Source organism: Schistocerca serialis, chromosome 4, assembly GCF_023864345.2.
Source record: "Schistocerca serialis cubense isolate TAMUIC-IGC-003099 chromosome 4, iqSchSeri2.2, whole genome shotgun sequence".
Classification (NCBI taxonomy): Eukaryota; Metazoa; Arthropoda; class Insecta; order Orthoptera; family Acrididae; genus Schistocerca; species Schistocerca serialis.
In genome coordinates this window covers 716,125,970-716,148,357 of record NC_064641.1, presented here as the reverse complement: position 1 = coordinate 716,148,357, position 22,388 = coordinate 716,125,970, and the positions used below count along the sequence as shown (strand labels likewise).

Sequence of the window (22,388 nt, the reverse complement as noted above, 5' to 3'; positions counted from 1 at the left end):
CTCAGCCTGGGGGTCTGAGTGCCCTACCACCACTCCTTCCCAAATCTATCCCTTTTTCTTAAAAAAGCTAGGAATAGCTCATTCACTTCTATCTTCTAAAGTTAAGTCTTTCTCTAGTAGCTATTTCTTGTTCCTGTGGTCTGAAGATTAGTTCAAGGCAGCTCTCCACACTAGTTGATCTTGTGCAAGCTTCTTCATCTCTGAATAACTACTGCAGGGTACATCCATTTTAACCTGCTTCTTTATTCATGCTTAGGTCTCCCTCTACAACTTTTACCCTCCAAACTTCCCCCAGTTACCAAACTGGCTAATCCTTGATGCCTAAGGGCATACCGTTGTGTAGTGATGGTGTGTCACAATTTTTTTTTTTTTTTATCTACCCACCTAATCTTCAGCATTCTTCTGTAGCACTACATTTAAAAAACTTCAATTCTCTGCTTGTCTGAACTGCTTATCGTCCACATTTCACTTCTATACAAGCCTACACTCCAAACAAATACCTTTGGAAAACTCTTCCTAACACATAAATTTGTATTAGATGTTAACAAATTTCTCTTTTTCAAAAATGCTTTTCTTGCTAAAGCCAGTCAGCATTAGATGTCCTCTTCACTTCAGCCAAAATAGCAAAACTCATGTATTACTTTTACTTTCTCATTTCCTAATGTAATTCCATCATCATCACTCAATTTAATTCCACTACATTCCGTTACCCTTGTTTTACTTTTGTTGATATTCAGAACATTATCCATTCTTTCAGCTGTGCTTCACAGTCCTTTGCTGTCTCTGACAGAATTACAGTCATTGGCGAACTTCAAAATTTTATTTCTTCTCCCTTTCCAAATTTCTTCTTGGTTTCTTTTACTGCTTGTTCAAGAGACAGATTGAATAACATCAGTGATAGGCTGTTACCCTGTTTCATTCCCTTCTCAACTACTGCTTCCCCTTCAAGTCCTTCAATTTTTATAACTGCAATGTAGTTTCAGTACAAGTTGTAAAACCGAGCGAGGTGGCGCAGTGGTTAGCACACTGGACTCGCATTCGGGAGGACGACGGTTCAATCCCGCGTCCGGCCATCCTGATGTAGGTTTTCCGTGATTTCCCTAAATCGCTCCAGGCAAATGCCGGGATGGTTCCTTTGAAAGGGCACGGCCGACTTCCTTCCCCATCCTTCCCTAATACGATGAGACCGATGACCTCGCTGTTTGGTCTCTTCCCCCAAACAACCCCCAACCCCACAAGTTGTAAATAACTGTTCATTTCTTGTCTTTTATCCCTGCTTGTAAGGTTACTGACCTGGGCTTTTCCTTGGTAGTAGTTCTGCTGTTCCTTCAGTTTTTTGTTACAATTTGTTTTAGAAACCAGTTTATTAAACAACAAACACAACACTGTACTATTTGCAGTCCTTTCACATTTATTGCCATCAGTAAAATAGTGATGATCAACTTGCAGTCAATAGTTTTAACAGTTTATGTATAATGGGTCAGCACCTGCACTATGAATGTTTTGACAGACTGGCAACATGTTTACAATACTCTCAACAGTCAGGCTCTGTCTGTCAAATAGCTTGATGTTAATTTTAGTTACACCTCATTTCTCATATTGTATTATTGACTACAGATAATAACAGTACTTCTTGGAGGCTGATAGTGACACAGAGATGTTGACAATTTAACTTTTAGGTGTGGACTGATTCACAGAATAATTCTAAATCTTGACTGATAGACAGTGAGAGATGTTATTAAGTTGACTATATAATGTGGACTCGCCACCAACAACACAGAGATGTTGACTTTTGATGGTTAAACAAGGATTGTTCTGTATGCTTGTAGACAAGCATAAGAATAAAAATCAGAATCTGATATTACACATTAATAAACATGATGAAAGATAGCAAACTCTGAAAACAAGCAAAAGAGCAAATTGGTTTAACTATGACCTGTATTACTAAAAAAAAGGCAAAATTATAGGCACTGTTTCATGCAAATTAATTTTTAATTCCTTGGGGATTCCCAGAGCTTGCCAAAAGTTGCTAAAAATGAAGTTTACAAATCTAATAATTAACAAGCTACAAACTCTTTTAATAGATGTCAGCATTTTTGGAGTCACTAAAATTTTATCTACAAAGCTATTGCACTCACTGTTGGAAATAAGGATTATTTAAGATCCCATTGTTCTGGATCACAAGAATGTGAATTATGACTAATTTTTGAATTTGGAAACTTTCAGAAGAAGTATGATGTTTATGAAGAAATGCCGAATGGGGACTTTTAAATGAGCTGTATCAGTTTGCAAAAAAACATCTATTGGCTCACTACAAATTTAGCTCCACATGTATTTGACAGATGTTCAATTATCAGTATTTCTTTATGTAAATCATTTCAGGTACAATGGTCCCACCTTGCTTTGTTAAAATCTTTAAAATTTCAAAGAATCGATATTTGAAATATTACCAGCTGTGTCCTTTTGCTTGACTTGTATTTTATTATCAAGAAGCACAATGTAAGGATGCTGTAACAATTTATTTCCTTCATGGAATACCAACAAAAATCACTCTTAGGTCTAGACATGTTATTAAAATTAGGCTGTTTAACGAAGTTTTTGTTATGCTTCCCCATAGAATACAACTTAATGAGGGCCTGTGAGTTGTTGATCTTGTCAATCAAAAGTAAGTTATGTTCCTAGCATTACTGCCCTTGTCATGCAAATTGATTTAAGGACACTATCACGTAATATTTTTATCTCTGTTAAACAAACTCTTATTTCTACTTCAAATAACATGTTTAAATTACAAACTGCCATTCCAAAATTTATAATTTTGATATGTTGCAGCACAATATAAAACGCATATACTCTACTTTTTAAATAAATGAAGCGCTCCTGGAAAGCATCGAAGATCATGTAATACTAGGTACAGAAAGCTTGTTTGAACCTGAAATTGATAGCAGTGAGATTCTGGTGGAAAATTTAAATGTGTATCAGAAGGATAGGCAAATGGGAAATGGAGGTGATGTCGTGGTAGACAAGAAAGTCAAATCCACCAAGAAGAAATTGAAGCTGCAGACTCTATAGGAAATGATAAATGGAACCTTCTATCACCCACCAGACTCATCTCCTGATGTAATCAAAAACCTTAGAGAAAGCCTCAGTTCACTTGTATGTTAAGTTCCGGAATCATACTGTAATCACTGGTGAAGACTTTAATCATCTAACAATTAACTGGGAAAATTACAGTTTTGTTAGTGGTAGGCATGATAAGGCATCCTGTGAAACATTACTAAATGTGTTCTCTGAAAACTACCTCCCTCATGAAGAAAATATTTTGGGTGTAATGGTAACAAATAGATCTCATCTCTTTGAGGATTTCCACATTGAAACTGATATTAGTGACCATGACGAGATTGTGGCAAGAATTATTACCAAAGCACAAAGGACTGTAGTGATTCATCCCATTCAATGAATTAGAGGTATCACGTCCTTAAATACATACGTCAGAGAAAAGATGTTTGTGACAGAGAGTAGTCAATAAGTGGTGAGCAACCCACTGTTGGGAGGTGTTTAAACCGTAACTGCTGATACCAAAGCGAACGATCCAGTGACCGTACAGATGTGGGTAGCAATCAGACAACCCTGCCTGCTGAGATATAGATAGGAGTTGTGAGGTAATGGGTGAGTTGTGGCACCCTGAAAATATTCTAAGTTCGGGGTTGGTGTGGCCGCACAGGCCGCTTGGCAAGCCGGGCCTCATTAGCAATCGCTTGGTGCCGAACAGTAGCCGGAGCAAGTGGAGTAGCCCCAGTGCGTGGTCCAGGCCGCCCGCGTGTCTGCGAATTTCATGTTGACGCTGTGTCGAGGAAGGTGCTTTGTGTCGACAAAGGATATTTGTCTGCCGTGAGTGCCAAAGATGGTGGACTTTGTGAAACCATAATGGCAGACATCTTTATTAGTTTAAAGTTTAGTATCTGACTGTAAGTAACAGCCAGCAACGAATTTCCAAAATCCAAACGGTTCATCCGTTTTGGCGATTGACATGTCTTTAGAAAGCTATTAGTGTAAACCTAAATTGATATGAATTACAGGCAAGTAACTTGAATGGTACATGAGTTATTTTATTGGAGATCAAAGTGGCCTATTACTATTGATCACGTCAGGCCATAAGTACTCTACAGTTACACAAAAAAATGGTAGCAAATACACTTATAAATATATTTATTTGTCTATGTCTTTGTTTATATCTGATATATACTATTCATGAAGAAATTGGTCAAATATGTACTGTGTTTCTATTCCTTCAATTTTGTTTATTTAATCTGTTTATGTATTTAATAGTATGTGTTAGAACACGTTTATGGTCCAGCAGTAGGAATATTTATTTAATTTCAAGTTATTTAAATGTAAATCCAGTGTTTCATATGTGTTTCAATATGTTTGTGAGTGTGCGTTGGCTTGAGGACATGACGGGAGTGCTCTAGTCAATCGTAGCATTTGTTACTATGGTAGGTGACTACCGAAGACAATGGAGAGACTGTATGGAAGTGGGGAAGGAGCATCGGGTCGCAGAGGGCACGGGGGTGTGCTGGACAGGAGGGCGCGATGGACGGTCGCAGGAAATACTTGGAGAGTGAAGAACAGTTTGCACGTGGTCGCGGGAGATAGAAATATTTCGTAGTGCCGACTTGTGCACTTGTGAGAGTTCCGTGGCTTCTGCAGTGAAGACCTAGTATGCATTTAGAAGTGAATATCTTGCGAGCTATGTTGTTGCTCATAACTAATTACGTGAAGTAGGAATCTATTGTTTCCTAGTTATTCAACTTGCATTTTATTTAATTGCTGTACCATCAACTCCAGTAAGTGTTTTGCAGTAATAAACGGCATTCTTAAAGGTACTTCTGCTGTCATACTCATCATTTAAAGTCATTAGAAATAGTACCTGCAGATTTTATTTAATTGCAATCTTTCATTTATAAATCTCTATGTTACATTCAAAGTTCCCAATTGCCGAGTGATAGGAACTTTTGACCATTCGATTCATGTGTATATTCATATTGTATACTGTAGACTCAGCAGTATTTGGCTCGTAATGTGGCAACTACATACCCAACCCCTAGACAATGAAACAATCCAAAACTTTTAGTATTTCATCTCTGAGTCTGAGGATACGTAGTTGAGGGCCACCTTTAATTTTTTTTTTTTTTTTTTTTTTTGAAAGCCCACAGAGTTCCACAGAGCAGATGGTGCAGAACAGAGAGCTCCATGAAATCTAAAAGCGTGAAGTGCCAAAGAAATGTATTGTCATTGTTAATTATCAAGTTGAACATCAGATATGTTATGTATGTAGTACAGAGAGGCAGTATACATGTTGGTAGCTGTCCTCATCTATCATGCATTGTGTGGAATTTTAAAGATAATGTAAGAAGGTGAATTGAATCTCACCTCTTATTTATGTGGAGGGTGAAAGAGAATGAGAAATTAATTTCCAGCATCTTTACCTGCAGAGCCTGTAAGGAGGCCAAGTCTGAGTCAAGATGGTGGAAGAAGGCACATGGATACAGGGCACAGACTAGCTGGACCCTGATTAATAATATGCAACAGTGGCTGAATATTCAGAAAGCAACATACATTGCATATAAAAGGAGTGTTCAGGAGGGAGATTATTTAAGTGTTTGGTGTGTGAGGTGAAGTACAACAAACCACCTCACAGTACATGCCAGTGTGAAACAGTTCACGTGTCGACCTTAGCAGCTAAAATACAGGTAATGTGTAAAGAAAAAGCCAAATCTCAGAATTTTGTAAGAAAGTGCCAAGGAGAAAATGCATTGCCAAGGGCAACAGGAATAAAACAAAAGGCATCCTATACAGTACAGATGACAAACTGAATCAGAAACAAATAATAAAATTGAGTGAAAAATGAAAAAATCTGTTGGGGAGAAATGAACCAGTATTCACCTAACAACAGTACACAGTCTACAAGCAGCTGTCAAAAGATTGCAATGCATGTGTAGTCGCCACATTGCAGCCTACACGCAGTTTGTCAGCAGCACGCAATCATCTGCAGATTGCAAACCACATGTGCAGCATGTTGACAGCACACAGCCATGAGAAGCCAGCAGTCCATCAACGCCACGCAGTATAAAGTTAATAGTGAGCTGTGCTTGCGACCAATTTAAAGAGTTGTTTGTGTAGAATGCAATTGATTTTAAAATCGAAAATATCAATATAGATGATAAACATGTTGAGATGAGAAGTAAAATATTAGTTTATGCCTGTCATCACAAGAAAGATGATCACACCAGGAGAAAAGAAATTGGAAAAATTCAATGAATTTACTAAGCAGATACAAAATCAATTTAAAAAGATTAATTCTAAAATACAGTCATCCAAAGAGGAGATACTTAATAGTAATAATGACAGATTTGACCAATTTGATGAGAAACTTGAGCATTTGGAGGAGTGTTTGGCAGATACACTAGATCATAAGTTGAATGTTTTTAAAAACAAAATTGAAATGCTTCAACAATGCGACCTTGTACATAATGAAATTCAAGGACATATTAGCGAAATTCATACTGATGTAGATAATTTGTAAGAATTTGCAGTAAAGGAATGTAAACTTGTAAAGCATCATGTCTCAGATGCACAAAATCCTACTGAACTTTTAGAGGAAAGGAGTGAGAATGGAGATTCTGTTTCTTCATATGATATCTTTATGGGTTTGGAGGAGAAAGTACAGGCCTTAGAAGATCAAAAATCTCAAGAGAGTGCACAAACTTTAAGTAGTGTACAGCATTCCAAGGATGAAATAACTCATCCAAATAATGAATTTAAATGACTGTGGGATGAGTTGGCTAAAATAAGACAAGAAATCACAGAATGTCAGTGTAGAGGGAAATTTTTAGATAAAATTCTTTTATTAGAAGAACTACAATTACTCAACTGCAGGAACCTATACAAACAGTTCCCAAATCTTAAACCTGGCAGAGATGTATACCCAACATACTTCTTCCAGGTTTTTTCAAGATCTTTACCTCAAAAATGGGAGGAGTCTTGGAAAAAATATTTAGCATTAAGTTATCTAGTAGAGGATGCTACTGAGTGGTGGAATGCTCACTCAGAAGAATTTACTTCTCGGAAGAATTTTCAAGAAGAATTCAGATGTAAATACCGGTGACAAATGATGCAAGAAAAATTAGCTTTAGAATTACTCATTTCAAAGCACTACAGTAGTTTGTGGGAAAGTTTTAAAAAGTATACTGAGTGGTATTTCATATGATCTAAATATTTAGACAACCCACAGGATGAAGTTCATTTATCTAAAGTACTTGTGAGATGGCTACCTTATTATGTACGTAAAGAAATTTTGTACCAAAGTTCAGCTGTTGTAAATGAGTTGTCATCATTTGTGGAAAATCTAGATTCCACGAATAATACAAAGAATAGTCCAAATCAGGAAGATACGAATCATGAAAATATCAGGTTTAACCAAAAGTTTCAAAAGAAAAGAGAAGTAAAAAAATATCTGGAAGGAAAGTCAAAAAACCAATGGCATGACGCAAAAAATGTGGACACACAAATGTTTAATAATCATAATGACAAGAAGGAAGGGGCTGTGATTGTACAACCCTTCTTGTAAATCAAAACAGTTTTAGGGATAGAAAAAGAGAAGTAATAGTAAGGAAGCTATGTGATGCACTTTGTGGGAGTTCATGGGTAAGTTACTCCAGAGAAAGGAACTTATATCAGGTTCAGATGGACCCAATGAAGGGAGGACTCCAACTGCTTTATGGGAAGAGGTAGATCGCGATAGCAAGCATACGAAGTTACGGGAAAGAGCACTTAATCCCTGGGAGGGCAGTGTTGAGAAATGTTATGAGTATTATTATTTGCATAAGGGTAGAGAATCTGGATGAGAGAGCATGTCCTCCAGACTGATTAAATAAAAATTATTAAAGTTAAGTAATTTACCAGTTTCTGAGGACACAATGTAATCTCAGAGTGCTCTGACAATTGATCCTAGAATTTAGATAATATTTACCTTCTCTAAAAAAAAAAAAAAAAAAAAAAAAAAAAAGAGTTTTGTGATAAGGTATAATGAAATGTGTATTAATGGAGAAACCAAAGAAGCAATCAAATCTGTTTATGTAACATTTGTATATAAATTAAAGTTAAATGTATAGTCATGACATCTTTTCTCTCAGTGGAGGGATATATAATGATACATCCCATTCCTTGAAAGAGAGGTATCATGTCTTTAAATACGTATGTCAGAGAAAAGATGTTCGTGGCTGAGAGTAGTCAATAGTGGCGAGCACGAGACTGTTGGGAGGAGTTTTAAATTGTAGGTGCTGATACCAGAGCTAACAAACCAGTGACAGTACGAAAGTGGGTAGCAGTCAGATGACCTTACCTGCTTAGGTGGAGATAGGGTTTCTATGGAGCAGGCAGTTCGGAAGAGGGAGCGCCATGAAATCTAAGAGCATGAAGTGTCAAAGATAATAAATGTATTGTAATTGTTAATTAACGAGTTGAATATCAGATCTGCTACCTACGTATTACAGAGAGGCAGCATACAAGTCAGTAGCTGTCCTCATTTGTCATGCAAAAATTTATAATTTTAAAGATAATATATGAAGGTGAATTGAATCTCACTTCTTATTTATGAATTGGAATGAATGAGACAGAAGTTAATTTTCAGGAGCAGTATCTGCAGCCTGTAAGGAGGTGAAGTCTGAGCAAAGTCGGAGGAAGAAGGCACACAGATTCAGGGCATGGACTAGCTGGACCCTCATTAATAATACTTAACAGTTACCAAATATTCAGTAAGAAACATTCATTGTATACAAAAGGAGTGTTCAAGTGCCGACTTCTTTAAGTGTTTAGTGGATGAGGTGAAGTATAACAAACCATCACACAACAGAAGCCAACCTGAAACACTTTAAGACAACTGAAACAGGCAGAATGATACGCATGTTCAGTAAACTAGATAAAAAAATCTGTTGTGTCACACCTCAATGAGAAACTTGAAATTTTAAGCACAGGACAGGAACATGTAGAGGTTAAAGGAGTAGTTGACCATGCACTGGATAGGTATGTATCCAGTAGAACAGTTCATAATAGGAGACAACCTCCATGGTATGCAATCACTGTAAAGAAACAGAGATTACTGCAAAATAGGTGTAAAACAAAGTGTAAAGTTACAGACAGAGATGCTGAACAGAACTCATTTGACTGTCAAGAGAGCAATGTGTGATGTCTTCAATGACTACTGTAGCAGAATGTTGTCAAATGATATTTCACAAAACCTAAAGAAACTTTGATCATAGTGGGATATCAAGTGAAATTTATGATTGGATTAAGGGCTTTTTTGTAAGAGGACACAGCATGTTACCTTGGATGGAGGGTCTTTGTCAGGTATAGAAGTAACTTCAGGTGTCCCCCAGGGAAGTGTGTTGGGACCCATGCTGTTCGTGTTGTATATTAATGACTTTGTTGACAAAGGCTGTTAGTGGTACCAGTACCAAAGTTAGTGTCCAGTCCCTAATGAATGAGATGGGAACTGAAACTGGGGGTATCAAAGCAAAAGCTGAAATGCTTAACTCTATTTTCAAACATTTCTTTATGAATGAAAACCCAGGAAAACTGCCCCAGTGTAATCGTTGTACCACTGAAAATATGTGTGAAATAAGTATTAGTGTCAGTGGTGTTGAGAAACAACTGAAATCAATAAAACTGAACAAAGTTTCAGGGCTCGATGGAATCCCTGTCAGATTCCATGCTGAATTTGTGGCTGAGATACCCCCTCTTTTAGCTATAATCTATTGAAAATCCCTCAAACATAAAACCATCCCCAGTACATGGAAAAAATGCATAGGTCACAACCGTCTACAAGAAGGGTAGCACAAATGATTCACAAAACTACCGTCCAATATCTTTGATATCAATTTTTTGTAGAATCTTAGAACATATTCTGAGCTCAAACATAACGGGGTATCTTGAACAGAATGACCTCCTCAATGCCAACCAGAATGGATTCTGAAAACATCTATCACATGAAGTCCAACTCATACTTTTCTCACAACAAACTTTGGATCAAGGCAGTCAGGTAGATCCATTATTTTTTGATTTCTGAAAAGTATTTGACTCGTTACCATATGTACACTTATTGTCAAACTTTGATCATAGTGGGATATCAAGTGAAATTTATGATTGGATTAAGGGCTTTTTTGTAAGAGGACACAGCATGTTACCTTGGATGGAGGGTCTTTGTCAGGTATAGAAGTAACTTCAGGTGTCCCCCAGGGAAGTGTGTTGGGACCCATGCTGTTCGTGTTGTATATTAATGACTTTGTTGACAATAGCAGCACCAGAATTTTTGCAGATTATGAAGTTATCTATAATGAAGTAATGTCTGAAAGGAGCTGCATAAATATTCAGTCAGATCTTGATAAGATTACAAAGTGGTGCAAAGATTGGCAACTTACTTTAAATGTTCATAAATATAAAATGGTGCACTTCAGAAAATGAAAAAAGATAGTATTCTATGACTATAACATCAGTGATTCACAGCTGGAACCTGCCAACTCATACAAATACTCGAGGGTTACACACATTGTAGGGAAATGAAATAGAATGATCACAAAGGCTCAGTTGTGTGTAAAGCAGGTGGTGATTTTGGTTTATTGGTAGAATACTGGAGAAGTGCAATCAATCTACAAAGGAGATTGCTTACAAATCACTCATGTGACTGATTCTAGAATGTTGCTCAGGTTTGTAGGACCCGTACCAAACAAGACCCACAGGGAATACTGAACGTGTTCAGAGAAGGGCGGTATGAGTGGTCACATGTTTGTTTGACCCATGGGAGAGTGGCACAGAGATACTGAAGGAACTGAACTGGAAGACTCACGAAGAGAGATGTAAACTATCCTGAGAAAGTATACTACCAAAGTTTCAAGATTTGGCTTTAACTGATGACTGGAGGAATATATTACAATCCCCTATGTATTTCTCACATAGGTATCCAGAGGATAAGATTAGAATAATTATTGCATGCACACAGGCATTCAGTCAGTCATTCTTCCCATGCTCCATACAGGAATGTAATGGGAAGAAACCATAATAACTGGTACAATGGGTTGTACATTCTGCCATGTACTTCAAAGTGATATGTAGAGTATGGATGTAGATGTAAAAGTAGATGTAGAAATGTGTTCTTCTTGTCTGTCCCATTGTTTTGGGATAATTCCTGTGGTGTTTGATTGTTGAAAACTTTCAAAATTAATGCATTATATGGAGTGTCACACAAGATATGCCTATTTTATTTTGTGGCTGTTCAAGATACTGAATTAAGGTTTCAAGCATATAATAGTACTCAGAATTGGGCCCAATTTTGTTACATGGTTAATACTGTGATATTACCCAAAATATGTTTAATGGAATGTTGTACTTTTGTGACAGGATTAGAAACTCTTGAAAAGGTGAGTACATTGTTATAATTCTTGTTGATGTTGGGGTTTAAACTTTTCATAAAAGTTTTTGAGAAATGTGCCAAAATTGAGAGGTAACACAGCCAGAATCCATTATTGTGGTATAAACAATGCTAAGTCAAATTACCATCCCAGGCCCCGTTATTATATGTTACAAGAAGATTAGCCAATGCTACCAAGATAAAAGTCTAATTTTTCTAGGCAGAGATAGGGGTCAACTACAATTTTTTTTTTACGCATACCAATATACTAACTGTTAGTCAGTGAGAGGGTGAGTAGGAAAGCTACTTTAAATAGGTGGATGCCTTCATGTTTAAGAGAATAGTGTTTGTAGAAAAACATGCATTTTCCTCATGTAGTTCACTATTTAAACCTGCATTGTGGCTTTCTGCAGCATGCTTGGAATGAATGAAAGTGACATTTTGTCTGTCTGTTCTCCACAAAAAAGCATCTGGTCCATGGATAAAATGTATATTATCTCATCTGTCATGTCCAAAGTGGCTAAAAGTTTCATAAAGGATTGAGATAGTTTCATGGCGTATTGGTTGTGTCAGATAAGTGTGGCTACAAATACTGTCTGAAATTGTAATTAAATGGAATACACGGGTTAATGAACTAAACATATTACAATGATTTGGTGACTATCCATCACCGAAGAAATAAATACTTATCTCAACAGACCATAATTTAGTGCTTTACTTCAATAGCTGTTCAAACCGTTTCCCATAATTTGCAGCTGCTGTTTGAGGAACAGATGAACAGACAAGAGGACATCAATAGATGACATAGTGGTGCATGCTGCAGCAATTTGTTGGCACCAATTGTCTGGCATAATTGTGGCTCCACAGCTGCTGCTGCTGTGCCTGATGAAGCCAGCAGGATTTTCTGATACACAATTTGCTATTATTAAGTTTTTATTATTGTGATTGGTAAACATTACTTCACTGGTAAAGAGCACATGTTTGAAAAAGATAGCATCATCTTTCAAGTATGACAGAGGATACTGAAAAAATTCTGTACAACATTCCAGATCGAAACATATGTCAATGCATGATGTGAATGTCACTCTTCTGACAGATCCTACATACATCCCATGCCACCTTGTGGGTTCATAAGTGCTTTAGCCATAACAGCTTTATTGTGTGCTCTATCAGTTACAGTACTCTTACTTTTTGACTGATGACCTTGCAGTTTGGTCCCTTTCCCCCCTTTTTAAACCAACCAACTAATCTTACTTTTCCTCTGGTATTCAAACTTGCAGTTCACACTAGTGTTCTGAAATACATGCAGTTGCCCAGTGCATTGAATACTGATAATTAGGGTAGGTATCCCCATACAATCATACTGTTCTGACAGTATGCCTTTAACATTCATCTTATCCAAGTATTATACAAAATTTTTCCTCAGTGGTGTACATGACTGCATGCAAGAAATGCTGAAGCAGACATGAGCTGTCATATGATAGTAGGCCCAGCAGTACACAACATATTTTCTGCTAATTAAGCAGTCAAAAGGTTTTGATACAACTACATAGCCTGGTATGAAAGGACTGCTAAGCAGTGGTTATGCTGCCATGGAAGATACCACCCTTTGGGTCTCTCAATGTAGCATATTTCTAAGATACTTGTACAAAAAAATGTCATTGTCAGAATTAACAAGTTTCATATCAGTGTACTTGCCTTTAGAAGAGGTGTCAAATACCATTAAAAAATTACAGTCCCATTCGAAAAACAATGTTTGCTTCAGTAGTTAATAGTATTAACCACACAACAAAATTACAGCATTTGCCAAACACCTTGTTCCTCTGTCTTGAAATGTTAATGAAATAACAGGGTGTTACAGAATTAATTTTTCACTCTTTAGCAATGTGTGCACTGATCTGAAACTTTCTGGGAGATTAAAAGTATGTGGTGGACTGAGACTCAAACTCAAGACCTTTCCTTTCATGTGGAAGTGCTCTACTGACTGAGCTACCCAAACATGGCTCATGGCCCATCTGTGAATCTTTTCTTCTGACATTACCACATATCGTACCTTCCAAATCACATAGAAGTTCTCCCATGAAACTTACAGGACTAGCACTCCAGGAAGAAAAGATTTTGCAGGGAAGTGGCTTAGCCATAGGATGTTCTCAGAATGAAATTTTTACTCTGTGGCTGAATGTGTGTTGATATGAAACTACATGTATGACTCAGTCAGTTAAGTACTTGCCACTGAAAGGCAAAGGTTCCGAGTCTGGGTACCAATCCAGCACAAAGTTTTAATCTGCCAGCAAGTTTCATATGGGCACACACTCCACTGCAGAGTAAAAATTTCGTTCTAGAAACAACTCCCAGGGTATGCTTAAGCTATATCTCTGTAATATCCTTTTTCCCATGAGTACTGGTCCTACAAGTTTCACAGGAGAACTTCTGTGAGCTCTGGAAGGTAGGAGATGAGATACTAGCAGAAGTAAAGCTGTAAGGATGGGTCATGAGTAATGCTGGGGCAGCTGTCAGTAGAGTACTTGCCTACAAAAGGCAAAGATCTTGAGTTTGAGTCTCAGTCCAGCACACAGTTTTAATCTGTTATGAAGTTTCAATATGGCATTACATCTAACACAATTCACCCATATAATTATATTGAAATGGAATGGATAAAATTTTTAGTAGTTTTCATGTAAACTATGAAATTTTGTGAGATATTTTATTACCCGACCTCTATACAACAACCACTTCATGTTTGCCACTTCTGAATTACACCAGTTTATCTGCCTGAACACAGAATAAAAACAGCAGTAGTTATGTTGAGCAAAAAGGAAGTCACAAACAGCAAGTCTGAGTATTTTGTGTTAACTGTAATTTACACTATGTAGAAGAAGAATCTATCCACTCCTGAATAATATATGACTACAACATTAAATTGATATTTTTTTTCAAGTTAGCTTAACTATATTACTTACACCAAGTACTGCCTGCTATGAAGTGACATATCTCTCTTGGTTTTGCTAGATTACTTTCCCTGTTTGTAACAGCTTTGTGCATTTTATGATACTCAATTGCCTTTCTTACAACAGTTATATCAAAATGTGTAAAGGGTAGGATTAATACTTTTTCAAAATGTGGAATAAAATAAATATCATATATAATTTTAGTACGTGCAAAAACACAGTACCAATTAAAGTTTGTTGACTGTTAACTTATTCTTTCTATAATGGATTTCTTTTGTTTCCTTTTTTTTAGTTGGTCAACAGTGTGTTTTTGCTTAAAGGGAAGAACTTCACATTTCTTCTTAAAGAGCAGAGCTTCATGATTTCTGTTTAATGCAGAAAATTTTTACAATTAAAAGAAAAAGTAAAGTGAACAATATTTTCTTTACTTTCCTGTATATGGATGAACATGACACTGATGGTAACAAAGCATGGCGGGAATGGTACAGAAAAAAACACAAACTTGAAACTGAAAAGAGACAGTTAGCAAAAGAACAAAGAGAAAAGGAGAAGAAGAGCAGGGAAGAGGACCAAATAAAGAAAGAGAAACGATGCAAAGAAACTTGGATTGCATGGTTACAAAAAAAGGAAGCAGCTAAAAAACAAGAAAAAATTAAAAAGGAGTTGCAGAACTCTTTATCAGTCGTGAGGCATTCAAAGGATCCCTTAGAACAACAAAAGAAAGTAGACACTTGGATGGAACAAAAGTTAGCAGCCGCTAAGAGAAGTACCCGTAAGTTATTCTGAGATTAATAGTGATTTAAACATAATAGTTTGGTTGCTATGACAATTTAGGCATGTATGGAAAAATAAGTTTAAAAATGGTAAAAGATTCTTCACATGTATGTGTATGTGTAATGTGACCTGTTTTTTCTTAGTAATACTACTTCTGTTGAATCAGTATGTTTGAGTTTTAGCTGGTTAACCTCAGAACGTATTGATAAGCTGGATACTGTCCCATGCTGATTACTTTAAGATTCTATGGCGAGTGTTATACTTATAACACAGAAAACACCATTTACTTTCACTATGTAATATTTTTATTTGCACAAGATAAATCAAAACACAAAGAAATAGTTTTCAACAATCACGGTAACAGTCATGACGAATGTCTCACACCAACTAGTCAACAACCAAAGTAAGTAAAACGAAGTACAAAAAAGCAAAGATATTAATATTTTCTGGCAGCTGGCAGTTCTGCCACAGAGCGACCCCCCCCCCCCCCCCCCCACCAGGAGCACAGAGCACATAGGAGGAGTGATGAGGAGTAAGTGATACAGGGAAGGTAAACATTTAAGGCATGACGTAATCTTGAAGTCTGAGAGGTGGCCGTACTGTGCGGCCAGCACGGGTGATAGCAATAGGGGTAGGAGGATTCGGGGAAGGTGAAGGAGAAGGGGGGGGGGGGGGGGGGCTTTCTCTTATAAATAAAACATTATTGGAGTCTACATAGGCTGAAATGTCATTTTGTGAAGTACCAGGAGCCACATTGAAGCACTGTAATAGCTTAATGTCTTTCTGGTCAGATGGCACAGAATTGTTTTGAATTTCAAATAAAAAAAGAAAAGTGTCCACAAGTTGTATTTTTATAGAGTGCACATCATAGTGACTCAAGTTCACTTGAAACACTAGTTCATTACTGCTGGCACTCGCAGGTGTGAAGTATAGAAGAGGGGGGCCTTGACTTGCAGAGAGTGTTTGATTAGCTTGTGGAGAAGGGAGAGGACAGGTCTCTGAAGTTTCCTGCAAAACAAATCCATTATCGTGTATGTCGGTGTCGTTATGGATCCATGCTGGTTTCAAGTGCTCAATGGAGACGACAGATGGTTTGTTCTTAAAGAGGATCCTATAAGTATTTTCAGAGCGTGACAGAACCCGTTATGGGCCAGTGTAGGGTGGAGCAAGGGGTGGACGCACGGCGTTTTCTCTAAGCATCACATAGTTACAAGAACTGAGGTGTGGGTGAATGAAAGCCGGAGGGGTAGCATGCGATCAAGGTTGCGGAAAACGTAACTTGGTGATATGCTGTCGAACCTGTCGTACCAACTCGGGAAGTTGACCCTCGGGCAGTACAGGAGGATCATCAAGAAAATCCGGCGGAAGTGTGAGGTTTTCTGTGTGTACCATCTCAGCAACTGACGCTTTAAGGTCTTCTTTGAAAACCGTCCTCAATCCTAAAAGGACCCAGGGGAGTGCCTCAGTCCAAGAGGAAGAATGACACATGAGAGCGACCTTCAGGGTACAGTGCCATCGTTCTATTAGGCCGTTAGATTGTGGGTGATAGGCTGTAGTTCTGAATTTGTTGATACCACACAGTTGACAGAGGCAATTAAACAGATTAGATTCAAAGTGTCTCCCCTGGCCTGTGGTAAGTGAAGTAGGGCAACCAAAACAAGAAAGCCAATGGTGGACAAAAGCGTTAGCTACAGTGTCGGCCATAATGTCCTCGATGGAGATAGCCTCGGCCCAACGTGTGGTACGATCTATGATGGCCAGTAAGTAACGGAAGTTGTTAGATATCGGTAACGGACCGACGATGTCCAAATGGACATGACGGAATCTACCTGAGGGCACAGTAAATTTGCCTAATGGGGGCTTAGTATGTTTGTGTATTTTGGCTTTCTGTCAAGGTATGCATGCTCTCGCCCACCAATTACAATCTCTTTTTACATTAGGCCAAACGTGAATCTCTGTAATGAGGCGCGTAGTCGCGCAAATGCTCGGGTGAGCGAGACTGTGGATTGTGTCGAAAACGTCTTTCCTAAGAGCTTTAGGTACTATAGGACGAGGATGACCTGTTTTAATGTCACAATGCAATGAGCAATCATCATTAGGGAATGGAAGTAGAGCAATTTGTAAGGAAGTATCAGAGTCAGAGAGAAGGTGCTGTATCTCTGGGTCAGATAGCTGGAGCTTGTGTAAGCCGTGAGGATCAATGGCTGTCTTCAGGGAGGACAGGCATGACAGGTAGTCTGCTGCAACATTGTCATTAACCCTGATATATTGAAAGTCTGTAATATCAAATCCATATGGCAAAACCTTCTGGGTAGTACATCTAATGCTGGTTTGCGGAGAGCCTCGACAAGAGGCTTGTGATCTGTGTAAACTGTCACAAGTCGGGCTTCAATATCTGTACGAAAGTACTTTACGGCCTAATAAATGGCGTAAAGTTCACGATCAAATGCGGACCACTTTCCTTGCATTTTGGTGAGCTTTTTTGAAAAGAAACGCAGGGGTGTAGTACCTGTTGGTAGGGTCTGTTGCAAAACTGCGCCAATGGCATTATCGCTAGCGTCTGTGGTTACTGTCAGGGAGGCGTCAGGGTGAGAGTGAGACAGGGTAATAGCGTTCACCAAGGCGTACATAAGAGAGTCGAAGGCTCGCTGCATGGTCTGATCCCATTCTATGTGTCTGTCACCTGTGGTATTCTTTCCCTTTAAGGCCTCAATGAGAGGGGCTTGAAGAGATGCCGCATGTGGAACGTGGAGTCTAAAAAAATGTACCATTCGGAGGTATCTACGTAATTCTTTATAGGTTTGAGGGAGGGGAAGGTCAAGTATTTGTTGTACTGTAGCTGAGGTGGGACAAATGCCCTCATTATTGACCAAATGTCCCAGGAAAATAACCTCTGGCTTCTCCATTTGGGATTTGTCATGATTAATCTCAACTCCATGCCGTGCCAATCTACCAAAAACCTGTTGGAGGTGTTGTTTGTGTTCCTCGGCAGTTGTGGAGAAAATAATAATGTCGTCTAGGTAGGCATAGCAAAAATTAAGGCCACATAGAATGGTGTCAATGAATCTTTGCCAGGTCTGGGCGGCATTCTTCAATCCATAAGGCATAAACAAATATTCATATAGTCCAAATGGGGTGATGATAGCGGTTTTGGGGATATCTTCTGAGTGCGTCGGAATCTGATGGTATGCCTTTTTGCAGTCTAACACAGAGAAAAAATTGGCACCGAACATGGATTGTGAAAAATCATGGAGGTGTGGGACAGGGTAGTTATCAAGTATTGTTCTGGCTTTGAAACACCTATAGTCTCCATAGAGTCGAAAGGAATTGTCCTTTTTGGAAACGACATGTATTGGGGAAGACCACGCACTGTCCGAGGGGCAGACTATACCCAAGTGTAAAAGTTCATTAATACATTCTTTGGCAGCGGTAAGTTTTTTTGCATTGAGGCGTCGGGGGCGAGAACGGACAGGTGGTCCCTTAGTTGTGTTAAGCCTGTGACAGACGCCCATAGTAATGGCCTTGATTTTGTGAATAGGTGTGGCCGAAATACGTAGAGGGACGCAGGAAGGAGCGATGTTACCGTGGGTGCACGGTAAGTATGAAAGGGAACTAACCTGAAATACGTTATCATTGAACGGTAGTTCAGTGAAAGCTGCAGTGTTGTCCACGGAACTGCACTGTGCAACAGCCGGCGGGGTTCCATTGACCATGGTGTTACTGCACGAAGGAATTGTTGTGCGCGCATGCGCAGTGTCGCCTGTAACAGCTGTCCCCTCTGTGCTTTGATGAAGGGCAGACGGTGAAGCGCAGGGTGGGGGGTTGCTGGGTGGGTTGCTGTCTTTGCTGTCCGGGTCATGGCAGGCACTGCTGTGGCTGCGTATAAACAGCGGTGCAGTATGCAGGTCCCGTGTAGTTTCGTGCGTGTTATTACTTTTAATCTTGATCTCCTCTCTAAACCCGTGAAATTCATCAGTCAGGACACCACAATGTTGAAGTAGCTTTGCATTGTCTTCGGACAGTTGGTCGATTTCAAGGCGTTGCGTAACTAAGTTCACTATGGCAGCTTTGACTTCCTCAGATAGAATAGAAACTCTCTATTTGTCTTGTAGACAGGACGTATTCGAGCTGCATTCTGTTGGCGTGGATGGAGAAAATCTCGCGGAAAATTTTTGTTTAAAATCCACTGAGCAGAGGGCAGGTGTAATTAAGCCCAAAGAAAAGTTATGAGCAGTTAAGAAGTCCAATCCTAATACTGGGTCGTCGATTTCTACTACCGAAAATGTCCATTCATAATTATGTGTATCATCGAAGTAAATGCAAAGTTGCGTTACACCATAAACCTTTAATGAGGAATTGTTGGCTGCTCTGATTCGGTGAGGCGAATGCGTGATTGTAGAAGTGATCATTGAACGTGGAATGATGCTCACATTGGCACCAGTGTCCACAAAAAACCATTTCTGAGAAGCTATATCCTGGATATACAAACGTCCGAGAGAATAATTCGGAAGTACTAGCCTGTGATCTGTTAGGCGACTTGATGTCACAGTGCGGACCGGTGCGTTTATAGCGGCCCGCCATGCGTGTTGGGAGCATTGCACAGGGTGAGCAGCAATTCCTGGCTGTATTACCGTAAACGGAGTGATACAGCAGAGAGGATAAACTTGCTGATCCTGTGTTGTTACCGGGTGAAGGACGTCACTTGAAGCTGTGGTATGGGATGGTGAAGGACGATGTGGAATCCGGAGCTCAGCCAGTGTACTCTGTCTGTTGTTTTGGAAAGATCGGCCTCTGCCACACGGGGGAGGCGTAATATCAAGGGGGGCAGACGTAGATAACTTTCTTCTGTTGATTATCTTATATGCGGCATCGGCCAGCAATAATTTCGCTTGTAGAGGTTCCTGATCGTGTGATAGGAGCTGCAGTTGGATAGCTTGCAGCAACTTTGCAACCCAGAAAGAAAGTAAAGCTTCATCTGGCATAGTTTTGCTATCAAAGACTGCTCTGACACGTCACCACAGTTGTGAAAGAGTCTAGTCTTTGAGATGTACATCTTGCAGGATATATAAAACAGACTCTTGCGTAGTCTTAGCTAGACATTCGCAGATCTGTTGTTTTGCCAGTGCGTAACGATTTTCGGGGGCCGCCGACAGCACTAAGTCCTGTACCCACTCAGCGTGGTCCTCTAGGGCATTAATAAGCACAATAAATTTAGCACTGTCTGAATGAGTGTTTATGGCGGTGAATATAGTCTCTGCCAAAATAAACCACGTATGCGGATTGTCCATTGTGAACCTTGGTAATTTAGGAATTTTCTCACTCTTGTGTTGTGGATGTAACAGATTTGATAGCACAGCAGACGGGAGTGGCGGAGTGTTTATGAAGCTGTCACTTGCGGCGTTCGCGGCAGCTGGTTGAACACGGCTCGCGCGGTAGGTGTGGCGGAAACAACCGGGGGAGGACAACTGTCCAACCAGTAATTGTTGTCACTGAAATTTGTACCCGTCTGTTTTTGTAGTGAGTCTTGTAGTGGGTGGGGAGAGAATGTGTCCAAAACCAATTTATCAGCAATATATGGGGAGCTCCAAGTGATCTGTGGGCTCGAAAAGTCTGTGAGGTTCATAGTGTTGGGGCACTGTTGCACACTACATGTCACAGGAGGTTGTACATACGATGCACGGTGAGTCACAAATTTAGGCACAGCACTCATGATTGGTTTGTTCTAGATGAACATATAAAAAGATTTCGTAACAGGTGACATCACTGACGACGTTATAAAGTCCACAACGGCATTGTTGATGACGGAGAAAACTCCACGGCATTGTGCTTATCTTCCAATTTTATCCCAGTTGTTGGTGGCGTTGTGCGTAGGAAACCATGGAAAGGCAGTGTAGAGGCACCATTAGTATCATGTTGTAGTCCGAAAGGAGCGGAAGGTGAGCGATGTGAAGATGTCGAAGTAAATGGCCACATTGTCGAATCGGACATATGTTGCGCGTCGGAGGTCACCAGTATGGCGAGTGTTATACTTATAACGCAGAAAACACCATTTACTTTCACTATGTAATATTTTTATTGGCACAATATAAATCAAAACACAAAGAAATAGTTTTCAACAATCACGGTAACAGTCATGACAAATGTCTCACACCAACTAGTCAACAACCAAAGTAAGTAAAACGAAGTACAAAAAAGCAAAGATATTAATATTTTCTGGCAGTTCTGCCACAATTCCATGCAGCTTGTTGATTCTTATAACTTTGGTTGATGTGGACAGAGATATAAAAATTATATTTATCAGCATTAACATCAATACTAAAGGTGGGTAATGAGGAAGACCAGATGCTGGATAAGAAATTCAGGCAATTCTTTCTACAAAGAAAGTCATTAGCCATGTGATCTGGACTGAACAGTGGATCCATTGAAACTTCTCTGTTAGTTTTGTTTGTTATCTTCAGTTAGCATTTTTGGCATCCATCATCCACACACAGTAACTGATAACCCACCTTATCTGAAATCATGTAAAGCAGAACAGTTCTGGACACTTCTGTATATTGTTCATGGAGTTTCTTTGTCAATGATATACTTGTGCAGCCCATGGTCTTGTGCAAGCCTTTTTCTGCTTGGTACCTATTGTGGGACTTTTCATGTCTTGGTGTCATAAGTGTAGCTATCTCTTATAAGTGACTGTTGAGTGTGTATAGTCTGATTTGTATTGTTGTTGTAGTTGATGATGACTATGATGACAGAGGGGAGAAGATGAAATGTGGTGCCATGGGATTGTCAAGCTTAACATCCTCTCCAACAAAAGGATTATCATCAACAGTGTTACACACCCTCACTCCATCACATTGCAGAACAATTTGGAATTTAATCCAATACTTTGATACATAGTAGGGTGAGCAGGAACAGATGCCACCACCTCTCCTCCCCTTGCTGGTCAAATCCTTGAGATCAAAATTTCTTCTTTCATCGAGATTAAAACAGGCTACCACCAGGTTGAAAGTCACTGCATAAGTGTACATTAGTGACTCAGCTGTGTGGGTTCCTTTCTCCACAATAATTGCACTACGCTCAATATTCTCACCCATTATTTATGTTCAGGGACCTCTTTTTCATAATCTCCAGTTCACAATTCTTTCCCAGTTCAGCAATCTTATTGGTTGATGTTCAGTTGCTCTCATTGCAAGTTCACTTACATTTAT

General features: G+C 39.1%; 1 protein-coding gene across 3 annotated transcripts in view; it reads left to right on the top strand.

Moving 5' to 3' along the window:
- The window catches only part of LOC126473239 (uncharacterized), an 88,899-nt gene that overhangs the window by 11,994 nt on the left and 54,517 nt on the right, over positions 1-22,388 (top strand). For all 3 annotated transcript variants that reach the window (XM_050100154.1, XM_050100155.1, XM_050100156.1), the window contains one exon: positions 14,702-15,181. In XM_050100154.1, coding sequence (XP_049956111.1) covers positions 14,782-15,181 — 400 coding nt within the window. In that variant the 5' untranslated portion in view covers positions 14,702-14,781. The remainder of the gene's footprint in view (positions 1-14,701; positions 15,182-22,388) is intronic.